The 19,737-nt window shown below is 33.3% G+C and overlaps 2 protein-coding genes across 5 annotated transcripts; both read right to left on the bottom strand.

The window, feature by feature from the left end:
- Positions 1 to 9,363: 9,363 nt before the first annotated feature.
- On the bottom strand, positions 9,364 to 11,189 carry LOC105792076 (probable aspartyl protease At4g16563). The gene has a single exon (XM_012620472.2). It carries the CDS (start codon positions 10,985 to 10,987, stop codon positions 9,551 to 9,553), a length of 1,437 nt encoding a protein of 478 aa, XP_012475926.1. The 5' UTR covers positions 10,988 to 11,189; the 3' UTR covers positions 9,364 to 9,550.
- Positions 11,190 to 12,582: 1,393 nt separating this feature from the next.
- On the bottom strand, positions 12,583 to 16,162 carry LOC105792078 (bifunctional adenosine 5'-phosphosulfate phosphorylase/adenylylsulfatase HINT4). 4 transcript variants are annotated; one of them, XM_052634189.1, is made up of 7 exons: positions 15,905 to 16,147; positions 15,745 to 15,791; positions 15,580 to 15,656; positions 15,405 to 15,471; positions 14,686 to 14,763; positions 14,455 to 14,557; positions 12,583 to 13,083 (listed from the first exon to the last, which is right to left on the bottom strand). In XM_052634189.1, exons 1-6 carry the CDS (start codon positions 15,989 to 15,991, stop codon positions 14,455 to 14,457), a joined length of 459 nt encoding a protein of 152 aa, XP_052490149.1. In that variant the 5' UTR covers positions 15,992 to 16,147; the 3' UTR covers positions 12,583 to 13,083. The 4 variants fall into 4 exon arrangements, with proteins under 4 accessions (XP_052490149.1, XP_052490150.1, XP_012475927.1 ...); XM_052634190.1 differs by lacking the exon at positions 14,455 to 14,557 and having other exon boundaries at positions 15,905 to 16,162; XM_012620473.2 differs by lacking the exon at positions 12,583 to 13,083 and having other exon boundaries at positions 14,113 to 14,557; positions 15,905 to 16,139.
- Positions 16,163 to 19,737: the final 3,575 nt, after the last annotated feature.

Raw genomic sequence — 19,737 nt, 5'->3', positions numbered from 1 at the left:
GGAATTTGCGGGGGTGAAGGTTGTTGAGTAGTCAGATTTGTTCGAACAAACTCCATAAACCACTAATTCATCATCTGGAAGAAGGCTTGCTTAGCCTCCCCCTCATGGCTACTACTAATTGGTCTAGAATCATTCTGCGCGACCCCTTGAGCGGGACTAGGCGCATTACTTTGAACATCATTAGCTACAGCTCGATTGTGATCCATTACTATACGAAAAACACATTTTAGCTGTCAGGAATCATCACACTATCACAGTTTGTTTATATGGCATGTATAGCTAGACTCACATATGCTACGTTAGTCCTAGAATTGACTAAATCGTAGCTCTGATACCAACTAAATGTAACACCGCATACTCAAGTTTGTTGACGGATTAGGGTCACAAGACATTACCGATCAATACACATCATTATACAATTATTTCACATACATTTATCAATCATCACCACATCGTAGCCATTCAATCCCCATTATCATAAACCAAATTTATGCTTATTTTCTGTACCAACGTATACCAAATTCATAACAAAATCTCACACCAACTTACTCAAAATGGCTATTTCTTATTAGGCCGTATGCATATAAAAACATACCAATTCTCAACACCAAGTATATATCAAAATCAAACCATAATGACATTTAATATCATGCCATATCACATGGCAAGATTTATACCTCTCAAAACAAATCCCAAGTTCTCTAGTCTATACATCCATACTTTAGTATATACATTTCAAAAAGGTACAAAAATAGATATCCGATAGTGTGATTGAGTCACTAACGATTCCCTGATCCGAGCTAGCTTTATAACACTGTAAAATAGAGAAAACTTCACATAGTAAGCTTAGAGCTTAGAGAGTTCATAATATAATACATCTAATTCATCATTTAAAATGCTATATGACATATTTGCTAACACATAGTTCAATTCATATCACTACTCAATTTCATTCATAACTATTACTCATTTCATACCATTTCTTTTAGCTCACATACAAGTATATTTATTTCTACTCATTTCAACTTATTCAACCATGTTCATTCATTTTCATACTCTTGCTTCTATCTCATACACAATATTATCAACCACATAGGTTTCATACATACCTGTACTATCTCGTACTTATCTATTACATTTACCACTTAAACGTTCAATGTACTAATTTGTTTAGTCATCTTTTAACGTTCGAGGACATTGCACACTTAGTGCCAAGAAATTCGCCAAAGCTATAAAATATCTCACACTTAGTACCTTTACTTTAAACCATAATTTGGCTTAGTATCACACACTTAGTGCCTATTATTCAGCCAACGCTGCTTTAGTCTCGCACACTTAGTGCCATTTTTTGTAGCCGTAGCTATTTGATATTTGCACACTTAGTGCCGCATATATTCGATCCAGATTTCACATACTAAATTTCACAATCTCATTTCTATTCATTTCATCTCATTTAAACATTATTTAAAACCATATGCATTATATCCGAACTTACCTCGGACGTAGGAACGGTTAGATTAGTCGATCAATCGAGCACTTTGTTATTGCTTCGCTCTAGATCCGAATTTCTCCTCTCTTAATCTATATACATTTAAATTCACTTACTCAATCTCACAATTCATTCACATAAATCCATAAACACATAATTAAGCATATTTTTTCAAATTAGTACTCATATTTTCACCTTTGGACATTTTAGTCCCTAATTCATAAATACATAAAATAGACATAATTTCTTTGTACTCATGCTTGGCCGAATATTTATTGAGTCCCTAACAACCCATATACTTTATTTATTTCACATTTTAACCCCTTAATTTCTCATTTTCATAATTTAACCCAAAATGCTCAAATTCATCAAAAATCCAAATCCAAAACATATTTATCTATCACATATCCCTCATATTTCATCAACTATCATCATAAAGCTTACAAAATCATCAATGACTCATTTCAAAATCATAATCAAATTCTAAAATTGAGGCATGGGCTTGATAGATTATTAAGCAACAACCACAAAAACATAAAAATCATCAAAAATAGATCAAAACACATACCTTATTCAAGCAAAATTGTAGCTGGAACCTAGTTAGCTTTTTCTTTTCTTTTCTTTCTTTGTATTTTCAGCAAGATGAACACAAAATGGTCACTAATGCATGTTTTGTTTTAATTTAATAAACATTAAAACATCAATTACTATTTTATCCTTAATAAATTAACATGAAAAGCATTTAATACAAACCCATTGATGTCCATTAACCTTATTAAAGGTAGAATATCATCATAAGGCCTTTGGTTTAATAAACTATAGCCATTAAACACTTTTAACTACTAGCACACAGCTTTTGCATTTTTCGCGATTAAGTTTTTTTTTAATCGAGCATACAAACGATAAAATTACCACACGAAACTTCCACCCATACCTTATCACATGCCATGAACATTAAAAATAATATTAAAATATTTTTTTGACCTCAGATTTGTAGACTCAAAACTATTGTTTCGACTAGGGTCTAAACCGGGCTGTTACAGCCGTTGTAACACCCCAAACCCTTATCTGTCGCTGGAATAGGGTTATAGAGTATTACTAAAATTTACGGATTAAATACTAACGTTTCACAATATTTAATATACACATACGGAACCAATCATAAAACACTGATATTGACCCTTATATAGGCCCTCGAGGTCCAATATACACCTTCGAAGTGAATCGGGACAAAGCCGGATACTGAGCGAATTTTTCCCTGGATCTCAATAATTTTCTTAGAAACAGGGGACACATGCTCGTGTGGCTGGCCGACGCGTCCATGTTTTAGGTCGTATGGGAATTCGATGTGAGGCACACAATCGTGTCTCAACCCATGTCCTTCCCCATGTAACTCTCTGACTTAGGTCACACGGCTAGGGGTGAGCAAAACTCGATTCGACTCGAAAAAATTGAAAAAACTCGATTCGACTCGAATAATTCGAATAATTCGAATATCAAACTATAATATTTTACATTTTTACCCCAAACTCCCAAACCTTTTTACTTTCCCCCCAAAACTTTTACTCCTTCCCACTTCCCCCCAAAACTTTTACTCCCCTCCCCTCCCAACCCCCCAATCTACCCAAAATCCATTTCCCACCAAAATTTTACTCTCCCATTTATTTTTTTCTCAAAATTTTAATCCCAAAAACCCTCAAAACCTTTTATTTTCCCCCAAAATTTTTACTCCCTCCCACATTTCCCCTAAAACTTTTATTCCCTTCCCATCCCACCTCCCATCTATCCCAAACCCTTCCCTCCAATTTTTTTTAATATTTTCCTCCAAAATTTTACTCCCCTATTTGCTTTCCTCAAACTTTTATTCCCCAAAACTTTTATTTTTCCCTAAACTTTTACTTCTCACCCTTTACTCTCAAATAAAAAATCAAAATTATCCAAAAAATCACTAAACATAAATAGTAATAATTTTATTTATATCTACTATTTATATTATTAAATTAAATTTCACATTTTATATTATTTATCTTATTGAATCATTTAGTCATATTGAATATTTATATTAAAATTGAATTATTAATTATGCCATAAAATATTCGTGTTAAAATTTTATATTGGTATCAATTTCACATTTTATTTTAAAATAACTTTTATTAAAAATCATATTTTTACATTTAATATATTTTTAATTCTAAAATACATAGTGACAAGAATCTGAAGATAATTGAAACAACTAAAGCAAGAAAAGAAGCTAACCAATATATAAAAAATTGATAAATAAATTATGAAGTGATGAAAGTTAATAAAAATTTTGATTAAGGTGGACAATTTTATTACGATGGGTGACAATGGTTACAATGACCCAAAATTATTTTTTAAAATTTAACTCGAACAAATATATTCGATTCGATTCGATTCGAATTCCATCTCACTCGATTCGATTCGAGAAAACTTCAAATAAAGTTAGGATGATAAAATGAGATTCGAAAACTCGATTAACTCGAAAATTTTTATTCGATTCGATTCGATTCGATCGAATACTCACCCCTACACACAGCCATGCACACGCCTATGTAATAGGCCGTGTGAAGGGTACAAGGGTCATATGGCCAAGCCACACGCCCGTGTGCTATGCCGAGTGTAAAACCTTGAGTATTCTATTATGAAATTCAAGGTGCAAGGGACACACGGGCAGGCTACACGCCCATGTGTCAGGCCGTGTGTCACACATGATTGAGGCACACGCTCGTGTCTCTGCCCGTGTGGACGAAAATAGACAATTTTAAGTTCACTTTTCTCACCCTTTTTGATATCAACCTATACACAACATTTTAATACATCAAATAACCCCAATAAAACAATCAACACAAATCAAAAATCAAGTTTTAAACATAATATATCAACACAAAACTCAATTACTTAAACCTGCCAAAATAACTTCGTTCATTGGTTTCCCAAAATATATTACTAAACACATGCATACAAACATATATATAATTCACTACCATACTTCAAATTGAGCTCTTTTCCAATCTAGCCATAGACATGCCATATAAACCATGAAGTGTATTACAAAATCTATCAAGTAGCTGGATAGTGTGACCCAACGTGTTGATCCAATCCTCTGAACTTCTTCAAAATCTACAAAGAACATTAAACGACACAAGTAAGCTTAATGAAGCTTAGTAAGTTCGTTGACTTTAACATAAATGTTACCAAACATACTACAATAATTCTTTTAGGTAAATCATTTCATAAACATTTCCTGCCAATCACAACTCAATTGATGAATTCGTTTATTTGAGCTCAATATCAATAATAACTTAAATTCTTCCACATTAACTTCATGTAGCACATACCAATCCTTATCAAACTAGAGAACGTCTTACGGATTTGAGTACATCGTAAACAGAAGCCCAAAGGCTGCACAGAAGCACATAAGTGCTAAATAGAAACCCGTAAGGGTTAAATGGAAGCTCATAGGGGTTGAGCGGAAACCCATAAGGGTTAATCTGAAGCTTAGAAGAGCTAAACTAAAACTTATTAGGGTTAAACTGAAGCTCAAAAGAGCTAAACTGAAACTCATATGAGTTAACTGAAGCTCATGAGAGCAACACGAAAAGCAAACGCGAGAGTTCACAATAAATGCTGAACTCCAATTTAATTGTGAAATTTACCGTCAATTCCCCTTTACACTGAACAACTGTACTTAATCCTGCGTTCCATTCACTTCGAACACTTGATTCAATTTCGTAAATTTAATAATAATTTCATTTTCAAAAAATGTTACAATTAAATACAAAATACCATTTATTATTTAACATATAACATTAAAATTCAACCATACGAACTCACCTGGGCTAAATTGTAAGTTTGTAGTAGTTAGGGACTATTCTGCTAATATCATTTTTTCTCGTTGATCTACGAGCTCTTGATCTAACATATAAAATTCTTCATTCATCATTATATATTTCAATTCTAATTCACTTCACAATTTATACCCCTCAATTTTTAAAATTTCACAATTATCCAAACTTTTACAGTTTTTGCAATTTAGTCCCTCACCAATTAGCCCATCAAATAAGCTAATTTTTCTCAATTAATATTTTATATAAATATTCTAAGCTATTACACAGCCTTTGATATATATAATTTAATATAAAACCCTAAGATTTAATCTTTTCATAATTTAGTCCTAAAATCAATTTCTATTGAAAATGATCATGTAACAAAATTAGAGCTTCAATTCCATGTGAATTAATCATAAACATTCAGCACTTATCAATGGTAACTTTCAAAATTATCCATGAAATCGAAAACTAATGAAATAAGTGTCCTTATAGCAAAAGTCTTAAAAACACAAAAATTTTAAGGAAAAAACAAGAATTGAACTTACATGAAGTAAAATAAATAAAACCAGCTTAAAAACTTCTCCTATGGCATTTTTGGCTTATAAATTGAAGAAGAATAGCCTAGAAAAGTTTAGAATTCAATTTATTTAAGTTAATTTCACAAAATTTACAATTTTGCCCTTTAAACACGTGATTTTTTTTGTTTTCTTTTCTGCTTATGCCGCCTTATACCTTTATTTTAGGCATAATTTCTCCTTAAGTCCTCCTCTATTCATTAAGTAAGCCATTTAATTACTATTTCTTTAACTTGCAAGTTTTTCACCTTTTTCAATTTAGTCCTTTTTAGTTAATTAACTATCCAAACATTAAAATTTTCTAACGGAACTTTAATAATACCTTAATGACACTTCATAAATATTTATAAAAATATTTACAGCTCGGTTTATAAAATCGTGGTCTTGGTACCTCGTTTTCAAAACTAATTAATCTAACAAATATTTCTAAAGCATAATTCACTAATTCATAAGCCTTCCTAAGTTCACAATCGACTCATAAACATTATATAATAAAATTTACGAGGTCACTTATCGAATTTAGTGGTCTCGAACTGTTGTTTTTGACACTAATTAAAATTGGGTTGTTACAGTCGTGTGACTCCTACAATTTGAATTTTTTTAACTTTTTTCTCAATGTTTCAAATGTTCCCGATTTAGTCTCGAATCATTTCTAAAGTGATTCTAAGACCTTGAGGGCTCGAATAAGGGACGGTATGCATGTATATTAATGGACTATGTTAGGTTTATAGAAATGTTTAAAAATGAATGATTTTAGGTTACGTTTATTTGATAATGCTCTGTAACCCTATTCCAATGACAGTCATAGGTTAGGGGTGTTATAAGACTTTTCACCGAACAGGTAAACTTACTTTGAACCAGACTTGTACAACACACATATGAGGTATGAAGGAACTCACTAGAAGATGAAGTAGAGACTAAACAACAGATGACTTGCCTTTATCTAGGGAGCTTTGGGGACTTTCTTGAGCTATAACATAAATAGTTAACTTATCAAATCATGTTTTTTAGAAGAACTAAACAAGCTTTCAAGAACACTTAATCAAGAAACCCAGAATTTGGAACTTTCCTTCCCTTAATCTTTAGTTTGTCCTTAAAGCACGAAGCCCTAGGGCCCTATAAATAATCACAAAAACAACTAGGGTTTCATCATTTTTTACTAGGTCTCACAAAGGCGAAGTTAGCTGATTACAATAAACTTCAATATTTCAAATAGGCCTTGGCTCTAGCGCTTTCTCGGAAAATGAAGAGAGAATTGCTGAAAAGAAGTATGAAGTGCCAAAGAAAGTATAGAATTTGTTTAGGAAGCTAAGGTTGGCTTTATATAGGTGCACACGAATAGAAAACTTAGTGGTCAAGCTTATTTCCCTCCACTAACTTTCCTGCTGTACCCATAACTAATAGTTTTCTCTCTTATCTTAAATGCATGTCCTTTCATTTTCAGAAACTTTGTTCAGTCCAGACTAGTCCTCATTAGGCCAACTAAATAGTTTAATCATAGTATAAGATAACAATATATTTATCGTTTCTATCAAACTAGGGGTTTAACAATAGGACTCACTATTTTTATCTATTTGTTGGGGTAGTGTATACTCTATCAAAGAGTCCACCAGACCTCCGAGCTTGCCTTAATCAGGGTTTCGCCCAAGGGCGTATTCCCAGACCTTAAGTACTTAATAAATTTCTAACCCTTTCCTTAGCCTTAGTTCAATTAACAATACATTTATAATGGAAATAATACATTTGAGATTTATGATAAAGAATTTAAATGAAATAGTGAGATGATCACAAAGTGATGCTAAGGTGAAATTATAGCAAATAATGAATCTTTATGATGTTAAGGATTAAATTGTAAATTTTGTGAAATTTGTAATTGAAACAAGAGAAGTGGTATGCATGAAAAATTGTTATGTGAAATAAGATATTATAATGAATTATTTGATTAGTGAAAATTAATTACATGGCAATAAAGACTAAATTGAAAAATGTACAAAAGTTTAAGTGTGAAACAATTTAATATGTGAATTAGGAAATTATGATAAAAGTTTAATGAGATGAAATATGCATAAAGTATTGTGAAAGTGAAATTGTGGAAAATATGGAATTTTTACGATGATAAGGACTAAATTGTTAAACTTGAGGAAATATGTGGATAAAATAATAAAAGTGAAATACAGAAATTTGATATGTGAAATAAGATATTGAGATAAATTATGTGATTAAAGTGTAACAAGAAAGAAAAATAATTTAATATGATTAATTAGTGAATAATGAACTTTTATGAAAAAATAGACTAAATTGAGAAGTTATGAAAGTTAATAAAAAATATTTGATAAGTGTAGATTGTAGTAGAGAATGTAATACCCCAGTGCTTTGATCCGATGTTCAGGTCGAGTATAGAAGTGTTATAGTGAATAAAGGCTTATCAATTTAGAAAATATCTTAAAGAAAAAAATGATAAAATATTTTTAAGTATAAGAGGATAATTTTATGTTGACTGAAATTTTGTAGGTTGACTATCTTTATCTTATATGAAAAAATATTGGAAAGAGCTGAAAATATTTTTTTAAAAAACTTTTACGTATATTTCAACGGAACTTAATTTAAATCTAAAAGAAATATATCGTTGTCCTTTAACTTTCATACTTCCAAAACATGGAGAATCATGTAGCAAGAAGGACCAAGTCCAAGCATATGCATGCATTGCGTTGATGGGACAGGGTACGTCAGATAAAATCAGCGCCAATAGAAAATCACATTATGGGGGTTGGGGGGGAATTGTCAGAGAACGACTGATATCGACTCCTGCCAAAACCCACTTTATTCATTTCGTGGCTGAAGGGTTACGCCATGCTGAGCTTGGCAGGTACTTTGTGGTACCCTTCCTTCTTTTGCCACCTTAAATTCGGGTCCAAAAGTATTCAAGTCTAAGGCTGGAACCACTCCCACAAAATACAAACAAGGTGGGAATTAGGGAAAGTAATTGGTGCCTTCTACACCAACTCCATTCCAAGTATCAATTTATAAAGAGCAAGAAAAAGAGTTATAAAATGTAAATAAAATTACAAGACAACGATTTGTATAAATGTTGTTCAAAGAATAGGAGAATCACAAACTTTTTACAATCACTGTAGCAGCTACATGAATTAAATCAAAATGTGAAGATTTTTGTATGTAGAACCGCCGGCCTTGGTTATCTCTCAGCAGTGCAAACATATCCCGAGTTAGATTTTTGCTACAAAGCTGCAGTGTAGATAAGGATCAATCTCTGGTCCACATCCCTAGCCCCCCAATCTAACCATCAAAACTCTGCTGACTGGTAAAACTATTTCCTATCCCCCTTTAACCAATGGGAACCAAACCATCTTTATTCAAGTATTTATGGCGTCCCCCAAAGTGGGGGTTTTTGGGTTAACATATTTGCAGCAATCTCACCCAACCAAAACACTTTGTAAAATGGGATGTATTATTATTTTATTTTCAGTCCCCGATATGCACAAACATTTACATTTTATTTTCCTTGCACTTCAATATTTGCTTCATCAACATTTAAATATACAGGATGGTAGTAGAGTTTATAAAGCAAAAATTGAAGTGCATATAATAATATAAACCACAGGTACCCAAAAGTAAACTTAATTTTTGAAGCTATCCCACAAAGAAGAGCACTTTCTCCTTGCAAATCCAATCTTCCTTTTCTCCAAATCATAAACCACTTCGAATCCTTGCTGCTGATAATTCCCTAGAGTGGCCCCTGGTCCACCACTCAACTCCTCTTCATCACCACCGTTCATCAACATCAAACACCCCACGTTCCTCTTCTTCCCAATCCCATCACCACCGTCTAAAAACTCATAAAAGTAATTCCTCCTAGGCAACAACACCCGGGATCCATTCCCCACGAAATGCAAGCTAATTACAGGCACTTTGGCTACCTGGTCATAGTAATAACACGGACCTAGCCCCGTTGTCTCTTCTACCGCACTCGCCCGCTCGTTAAATCGTCCGACTCGGTGATCAAACTCATTCACCACTGAGTCATATAAATTCGACGGTAACATCGTGAAAGTTGTTCCTGAATCCACTACCATCCCTCCGCTTCCTCTCCTATCAACCTTCTTCAAATTCTCCGGCGCCGGAATATTCCTCTTCCCGACAGAGATTCCCTCCAACCCAACAGAATAAAAATAAGGATGTTTAGGATTGTGAAGCATGTCGGTGTAGACAAACTCAACAACCTCATTACCAAACTGCTTTTCTTTTTCCTCGTTCCGACCAAGAATCAGTGGACTTGGTCGCCTAACTTTGTCAGAATCGAACGAATGAGAAACTAGACAGTAGGAGAATCTGTTGCCAAGTTGAGGAGACACGGAGGAAAGCTGAGCCGGCAAAGAGAGCCGGCCAAAACCGAAGCCGGCGACACCAACCGGTTCAGCCAAGGTGGTGTGGGCACAACCAAAAGTAAAGTTTTGAATAGAGAGAGAGTTTGGGAGAGTTAAAGAGTCTTTATAGAGACGGGCGATTAAGCTGCCGTCACCGTAGGCATAGTAGAAAGGAGGGCAAGGGAAGGAGTTGCAGTCAGAGGTTTCGATGGCGTCGAGGGGACAACGTGCCATGGCGCAAAGGTCAGAGGAAGGGAGGGAAGAGTGAGCAGCTGAGCAGGCGGAGGATTTGCATGGGACAGCAGTGGCTGAGGCGGAAAGGTTAAGTGGAGGAGAGAGTGGTGGTGCTTTTGATTCGCAGAGGATGCATTCAAATGGAGAACAAGGAAGCCAAACAACGTCGCTGCCTGTGTCAAGGTAAAGGGAAATAGTCGGGGAAGGAGGGGAGCCGAGAGTGAAGGAAAGAGTATAGTCGCTACCGGAGGAAAGAGGAAGTGGAACTTGCTTATGACGGTGGCGGAATCGGGCGGCGGAGCGAGCAGAGGTGGTTTTGAGGAGGTGGTGTGGGGTAGTGAAATGGGTTTTGGAGAATGCATGATTTAAAGGAAGAAGTAGCGTTTCTGACATTGAAACCGTAAGCCAGCATGTGGGAAAGAGAAACAAGTATAGCAGACAAACACAAGTTGCCATGGCTTAAGTTCAGAATTGTAAAAAAACCAGAGCAAAAACAGAGTCTTGTTGCTTTGCTTATAGCTGGATCATGTAAGAAACAGGGGAGGGTTTAGAGAGAGAAAGAGAGATGATTTGAATTTTGGGGCAAGTGAAAGAAAGGTGATGTTTATAAAGGGTGGGGTGGTAGAGAGAGAGAGAGAGAGAGGGAGAGAGGGAAGGTTCTGGTTTGTTGGTGGGTGACAATTCTCAACGTTTTTTTGCAGCTCATAAAGCAGGGAATTTCATTTTTAATGGAAATGGCTTGTGGTTAAAATGTAATAGCTTATTCATATTAGTTCAAATCATTTCGCCGTAAATTATATTAAACTATTGCATGTGTTTGAGACTTTGAACAAGGAAAAAAGTTTAAACCTATTTCTAAATCAACACTTGTTACTTCTCAAGATGATGCAGTTCGAGGCCATTGGAAATGATTCCCATGAAATCAATGTGGTCTGAATTATAAAAAAATCAATTAACTAAGAAGTTGCATGAAATACAAAGGATTTTGAGTTCCCACCAATCTCTTCATTTGTCTCAAAATTATGGGGAGTGGGGACTGCATTTTTGTCAATTCAAGAATGAAAAATAATTGTAATTTGTTAGCAAAATAAAGTAATAACCCAAGGTCCAAAGTGAGAGTCGTAATTTATAATGTAAAATATTGAATATGTTAAAAGTTTAAAGATAATTTAATCAATATCTTTGAATGTTAAAGTTCTAATAACCACTCTGTTTTACTGCATGCGCTGACTAGCAATTACTTGAGGCAGCCTTGGTTAGTATTACAACATTAAACCTGAATAACTTGGGAAGAAGCAGCAAAACATTGATATAAAGTGTTCTAAATGCAGCACATAATCAAATTACCCAATGCAAGTAAGAAAAACAGACTACTTTATGAGTCTTTTTTTTTTTTATCAGTTTCTTTATAGATATTGCCAGCACTGCTATTTACTTGTTATCTGCTAAAAGTCATTATATGAACTTTCATTTTCATTTCTCATATTCAGTACTTTAAATTATAAACCTTATACAATAGTTTATGAAATAATAATGTTGGGAAGAAAGTTTCTGTTTTTTCATCTGAAAAATCTAATGGTATTTGGGATGTTACAGGATTGTAGCAATCAAAGGACCTACATACATAGGACACTAATAACTTGATTAATGGTCTAGGAAACAAATGGAAGGATATCTGTTGTGATGATTTATGGTATTGAAAGAAAGCAAGTAACCCATTATTGCAACAAGAGAAAAGAGGGAAATCTCGTGAGTGCCCTTAGCTAAGCATTGGGCTCTGAAGTTTGGGAGTTGGGCACTATCTTTTGTCCTTTTACCCTATCAAGGGCAAAACATGGATGGTGCATGTATCTTCCACTACCATCCACCTAAATCTCTCACCTTTGTATCTCCCAGCAAGTAACTTCTAAAAACAAAGTGAAAAAAGAAAAGAAAAGAGAGAGAGAATATTTAAAGAGGGCTTGGGTGTTTAAAGCAAGAACGATTGAGCTTGATAGAGAAGAAGATAATAACTTAAATCATTTTTCTAAATGACAAATTAAGAAAAAAGATTAAGCAAAGCATCATCCTCTGTATGGAATGAAATATAGACTCTAGAAAAAACACATACACTATTGTATTCTTTTAAAGGCAGACATGGGATTTCTTATTAGTTTATTTTTGGTACAGTTTCAGGCTTACAGCAAAAGGAACCAGAGTTCAGTTGGATTCATCTGCACAACTAAAATCAAATCTTTCAAAACAGCACAAGCATACACCCAAATCCTTTGCTTTGCAAGTTGTTGGTGCCTTCCTCAATCCTCAAACTCCATAAGAAACTATAAACAATGGGAGTTGTGTGAATATTGTGCTGGGTTCGTTCCATTCATCGAACTAGGCTTACTTCCTCACTTGAATTTATTTCCTTGAATGTTAAAAAATAGGCCACTTTTGCCATCATTTCACCAACCAGGTCAGTAGGATTCCAGCATATGGTAAAGACAGTATTAAGCCATGACATAGAGCACTTTAAAGGCTCTGCAAGCTGTCTTCAATCTTGTTGCTCAAGATGCCTGTGAGTAGATTGCATTTTGTTTGATCTCAAAGTTCAAAAAAGTGGTTTTCATAGACAGAAAGAAATGATGAGAGTTATTAATCACATTAATCACATTAAAACTCTGACTTTCCTATTGTAGCATCCTCAGATAAGCCTCCAAAGTTATTAATGTTAAGAACACAACTTATTCCATGCACAGGACGCAACCAGTAATGCAATTTATCTACCATATGAATAAAGGAAGGTGTTGATCATGAACTAATAATATCTAACAAAGATCATCCCCACACCCAAAAATAGAACCCGAATTAGACTTTTATTAGAAATTTAAGCAACTGTCAAACCCGTTGTTGAGGGCCTTGCAAATAAATTCAAACCAAATAGAACTGCATATGATGGATAATTCTTAAATGATTCAGTCACTAAGTAACATGCATTTCACTGCCCTACCATATATTCATACTAATATTTGTTATGCTTCTCCTTGAATTCTTGTAAAGAAATAACTAAAAACAATTAAGCATTTCATAAAAGAACTAAAGTAACTCTTTGAAGTATTTCCTGATTGTGGAGCTGAAGTAAACCTACAATACTAACAAGGATAATAATAGAGATTAAGTTGAAACTTAAGAACAACAATTCTTTACAAATAGTGTGTTAGTATAGCAAAATGAAATAACCATGTCATACAAATTGCACAATGGATGCCAAATCTATCAAGAGCAGTAACTTTTGGTAATCACCAAAAGAAATAAGTTACCCTCTTTAACAGTTACCACCATTTATCATATAGGTTGCAGTACTAACCATTAAAACTTCTATAATTTTTTTTTTTTTTGCTTCACAAAACTTCTATAGTTATTACATATATGACCAATGCTTAAAAATGAAAAAATGATTAACAGAGGATCAGTTCATCTTCACCAGTATCAAAACTCTACTTTTGCTCCTGTAAGTTTTTTAGAAGCTGACAAGAGTCAATTTAGCCATAAACTTAGCATTTCACGTACAGACAAATTTATCATTAGTCTAAAACAATGTGACCTGAAACAAAATTATGAATATGGAAATTGATTATGCTACAAGAATCTCGAGCATCATAAATTGCAGATTCATAAGACACTTGTACATCTGAAATACACAATTGACATTGAAAAATCTGTGGGCATTTTGAATATGTTCCCGTGAAGAAGTTTATGTCTGCTTATTAAGAACAATGACCCTTCTCTAGTATAACAACAAATATTCATAGAGCTTATGAAGAATAAGTTTTTAATGGCATTCTCTATCTTGAATAAAAAATGATGACTTCTCAAGGAACTTCACATATATAAAAAAAACCTAGAGTTCAATATGGGAGAGAAATCCAACTGTGATTTCATTGCACCTATGGAGGGATTGGTGACAAAGGTTTTATCTTCTCCAACAACTTCTCAGCCTCAATAAACCCACCAAGTGGTCCCAAAGACATATATTTTAATTGTTTCCATCTGTCATATATTTTAAGAATTCGAATGAGCACTTAAAGCTTTTGTAACTTATTTGGGAAATTCAGCAAAAAATAAATATATAATTTAATAAAAAAGAAAGAAGAAATTACTAACTCCCAAACACCTACCTAGGTATGAAGGGAAGAGCGAAACAATGGAGGTGGAGATGGTCAACACTATTAAATGGAGGCTGATGAAAACCAAATCTGCCAAAACCCATAGGAGCAAGAGGATCAGATGATAAACCTTCTTTGAGTTTAACACATTCAGAGACAAAGAAATGTTTTACTTTTTCCCAAATAAAACATGAATTGAGGTAACTTATGAGGCCAGGACATGCTTCTTTCAAGAATTATTAAACATTAGGTAAATAATACTACTGTATTTCCAGTCAATGTTTTATTTATGATTTACAAGCAGATTTGAAACTGAAGTGGGAGCATTATCTATCATGGATTTTAGATAGATTTGGATGAGCAACGTAAGGCTAACATCCTTGATACTCTTCCCCATCATTCTCCTCACAAAGGGCAACATCTGCTCCTTTGCCACCCAGCTCATGCAATAAAACATAACTAAAAAATATACTACCTTTCTCCAAGAAGAATGAGATTGCAAACCTTATCAAGCATTTACATGACTTTGAAGGGGAAACTGAATTCCGGGTCTTAATGCAGAGAGTAAGAAAACCATTACAGTAACATTGCAATGCAGTTATAAACAGAACATGGCAGTCAAGTCAGGAAATGAAAACTCATAAGCAATATTCGACATTGATCAATTCCACAAGCTAGTACATCACAGGAGATTCATATAGCAAACTTCTTTACATTATAAGAAGCAATACCTGTATTGATTTGACTGAGGTGCATCTCGGCGTAACAGCGTTTCCCCCACATTTATCATATGGCTTACTAAAGAATAACAACATAATGAAAAAAAATAAACTTAGCTAAGGAAAATAAAATAAAATGAAAGAAGAAAAGGGTAAGTAAAAAAAAGTAAAAAAAAGGGAACTTTACCCAAAGTGTAATCCTCATTTCTTCTTTGAAGATCATTGACTGTCGGAATGTGCTCCACAGGGATTATCAAGTAATGCCTATAAAGTGAATATCAGTAATTTCAGGGTTAAAATTACACAATTTTCATGGAACAAAGCATTCTACATTTCAATCAGTTGATGAAACCTGAAGGCAGAAGGGTTGATATCTTTAAATGCAACGACCTTATCATCCTGAAAAGGGTGGAACAGGTTTAATTAGAAGGTAAAATTTCAAGTTGAAAAGAAGGCGAAAGTGGAATTAAAATGATAGCCAAAAGGATTATCATATAAAGAGAAAAAATAACCAAGGAACGAACAGAATGAAGGAGGGGAGTGGAGTTGGAACTTCGAGCAATTTGACAGAAGATGCATGGCGAGATCGCTTTCGCCATTTTATCCCCAAATCGAGACCACTTCTAAATCCCTAAATTTTCCGCCTTTAGTTTATCTATACTACAATAATCTATGAAAGGTAAGGATTAATCTATGTTATTATTTAAACCCAGGTAGAGTTGGTGCAAATTGTAAATTAAAACACTAATTCCATTGGGAAATTACTATTCTTATATATATAAAATAAATTATATTCTTCCAATAATCATTTTGTATTTTTAATTTATATTATTGTTATATCACCACCCAAGCTACACACCTAGCACCTCTAGAAAGTTTCAATTCGACATTGGTCCAATTTTTACCTTCTATCCCTCGAGTTATCTTCAATTGTCCAACCTCCCGCTTTAGCTATCTACTGCGAAGCTGCTCATTGATACAAGAAATATCCTCCCTTCATCTCACTCATTTTTATGTGAACAATCAAATGTGAATACTCTTTCCAATGACTACTAGGACCCACTTAAGCGTAACAATCTCGTATTGGCTGAAAGAATAACAGAATGGATCCCATCGTGTACATCCTTCACGTAATCTATGATGACAACCTCCTTTATAACGACTTGGCACGTCATACTAGCAGACAAGAGGACATCTCTTATAAATACCCTCCCAAACAAAGAGAAAGGGATCCTTCTCCCTGAGCACTTACTCTTTGCAACTAAGCTTCCTAAGTCCTCACAACCTTTTCCCTATTTTCTTGTTTTTCTCCAGCTCTTCGCCTGTTAAGATGAATCGATCTCTTTTGGACCACCACAATCTCAACCTGTCTTCCTCGTTGTACAGTGTATCAACAACTATTATTTATACCTCTAATTGAGTTGGTGTCATTGGTCAACCGAGCGCTAACTCGACTCTGTCGAGGAAATTACTAATTTGTCATTACATACTTGAAATAATTTTCCTTCTTATAACGATACTTTTGTATTTTTAGATTTTAAATGAAAATCAATAAAAATTTACAAACAATGATATTTGAACCCATACCATCGACGGCCCGCCCGAAATATGGGAGGGTTTGGGTAAAAATATAGGCCCGAAATATGGGCTTGGGCAAAAAAAGAGGCCCGTTTAGAAAACGGGTCGGGCCTCGGGCACCACTTTTTCGGCCCGGGCTCGGCCCGGCCCGGCCCGATATAATAAATATATTTATTTTTTTAATTTTAAAATATTTTTTACATACTTTTTAATTTTTTAAATTTTAAAATATTTTTAAAATACTTTTTTAGTTTTTTAATTTTAAAATACTTTTTAATTTTTTAATTTTAAAATATTTTAAAATATTTTTTAATTTTTTAAAATTTTAAAATAAAATGGGGTGGTCGGGCCGGCCCGGCTTATGATTTTTTCCCGGGCCCGGGCCTAGGACCCGGGCCGAAATTTTTTTATGGGCCCGGCCCGAACCCGGCCCGGTCCATGAGCACCTCTAACCTCAACCCTATTAGTATAATTAATGTTTTATTTTGTTTTTTATACACATTTTAATAGTATTGCACAATTTTTTACCCATAAATATTGCATATAATCAATTTTTTTGTACACTTTAATAGTATTAAAAAAAACTAGTAGGTTTGTTACAAGTTTAGTCTAACTATTGAATAATGTCGTGTTCAGTTACAGGATTGATTAGTCAACGAAACAAAAATGAAAAGAGAGATTTGCACATAGTCGTTTGTTAACGCAATTTGAAAATAATCCTACTTTGCGGAGCGTCGTTCAATGAATGATTCTTATTCAATAATCTTTCGGATCACCTATTGGTTCAAGCCCAATCTACCATTACACAAAGAAGTAATTGGAACTCCACCACCGACCCCAATTGTTACAAATCACTCACCCAAAAACCTCACTTACATCAAATATAAACTCTCTAATAAAAGCTTAACACAAGAGTGCAAAAATACTAAATAGAAAATGAAAAAATAATCAGTCAAAAGCACTCTAAAATGCACCTTCAAATGTGCGGGATAACAACCTATTTATAGGCTTCACGGGCAACAAGGATAAGCTCAAATAAATTGAGATTAACTTGACTTTTTGTAAGTCACATCTATTGACAAATATTTATTAACAAAGTCCTAAGTTAAGTAGAATAAATCTCCTTAAAAATAGCCATTAAACACGTTATTGAGATTGAGAAAAACTCTCACCATAATTCAAGTCAAACTTAAACTCTTCAACACACTTAAACTCTTTGTAAATACAACTACTTTAATTTCAACTCTGAATATTGGAATGAGAACGTCCAAGAAGCGTATTTGCTTATTAAAACAACATCCAATAAGGTCCACATCAAAAAGGCCAACATATAAATATGCTTAGGCTGTCTTGTGTCTTGACTAGTCAAATCTTTTAACTAATCAGGTAACTGAACAAATATTGTTGGACATCCTTAGCTCTAACAAGTATTGCACAAAGGTTTTTAGCTATACATATTGCATATTTCATCTATACTATTATTTAAACCTCTAATCGAGTTGGAGTTACAAGTCAATCAGACATCAATTGGGTTGGGAAAATTACTAAACTATCCTTACTATTCGAAATAAGTTATATTCTTGCTATGGTACTTTTGTCTTTTTACATTTTAAATGAAACCGATAAAAAATGCAAATAATGAGATTTAAACTCATGCCATTAGCATGTATAAAGCCTCAACTTTACCACTATAACCAATGATTCATTTTAATTTTTGGTGCATTTTAATAGTATTACAAAAGGGTTTTCACCCATCATATTGTATATCTCATTTAACACATATTGCATTTGTATTGTTATTATTATTAGTTTCAAACCGTACGTTTTTTATTTATAGTATATGATTTTTAAACGTATACATGTGTTCTCGGTTTTCACATGCATACATGTGTGATAGAATTTCTAGTTTTATTTATTTAAATATAAAATGCATATCTATTAAATTCAGGCATCTCCAAACTATGACTCTCATCATAATTTAGTCCCTAAGTTTCAAATGTTCTAATTACATCCCTAAGCTATAAATGTTATATCAGTAAAGTCCTTTCGTTATTAAAACTGTTTATTTAACTATTAAATGACAAGTAGCTAAATTCAAAAAGAAAACTTGGGTTGATTGCACCAAGCATCCTCAAACTATGATCCTCATTCTAAATTGGTCCCTAAACTTCAAATAATTCTAATTACACCCCTAAATTATCGAGGTTATATCAATTAGGTCATTTCGTTACTAAAGTCTTAATTTACTTATTAAATGACACATAATATCTTATGTGACATAACTTAAAATGAAAATTTTAAATAAATCTGTAAAAAATAAATGTTTATGTAACAAAAAATAATGTAAATTATTAAATATATTTTAATATTAAAACAATAAATTTGTGCATTGTAACTAGTTATAATAAAAAAATCTTAAAATAATTAGTATTATATTTTTGGGTAAACTACATGCATAGTCATCCAATTATGAGAGTTTTTTTGGTCACCCAATTAATTTTTTATTTAGTCACAAACATTTTCAAAATTTGATTTTGTCACTCTATTGTTAAGTCCATAATAGGAGTATGATGTGGTTTTTTATTGGCATAATAATAAAATTACCCTCCAATATTTACATATTCTATCGGTTTATCTTAGTTCTAAAAATTCAACAAATTTAACGTTCATTGTTTTAAAAAATTGTCAATTTAGTCCCAATTTAGAAAATGAAAAATAGATAAAACTAAAAGATAAAATAGGAAATTATTTAAAATTTATTTTTGAC

This window comes from Gossypium raimondii, chromosome 8 (genome assembly GCF_025698545.1).
Source record: "Gossypium raimondii isolate GPD5lz chromosome 8, ASM2569854v1, whole genome shotgun sequence".
In the NCBI taxonomy this organism is placed as follows: domain Eukaryota; kingdom Viridiplantae; phylum Streptophyta; class Magnoliopsida; order Malvales; family Malvaceae; genus Gossypium; species Gossypium raimondii.
Note: the sequence above shows the minus strand (reverse complement) of the source record. Positions and strands in the feature narration are given on the sequence as shown.

Coding starts and splice junctions, on each gene's coding strand:
- LOC105792076 (XM_012620472.2), bottom strand. CDS start 10,987: ATGGCAACTTGTGTTTGTCTGCTATACTTGTTTCTCTTTCCCACATGC.
- LOC105792078 (XM_052634189.1), bottom strand. CDS start 15,991: ATGGCGAAAGCGATCTCGCCATGCATCTTCTGTCAAATTGCTCGAAGT. Junction 15,792..15,904: donor TTCATTCTGTTCGTTCCTTG/GTTATTTTTTCT, acceptor CACCCTTTTCAG/GATGATAAGGTCGTTGCATT. Junction 14,764..15,404: donor CCTCAGTCAAATCAATACAG/GTATTGCTTCTT, acceptor GGGTTTTGGCAG/ATTTGGTTTTCATCAGCCTC.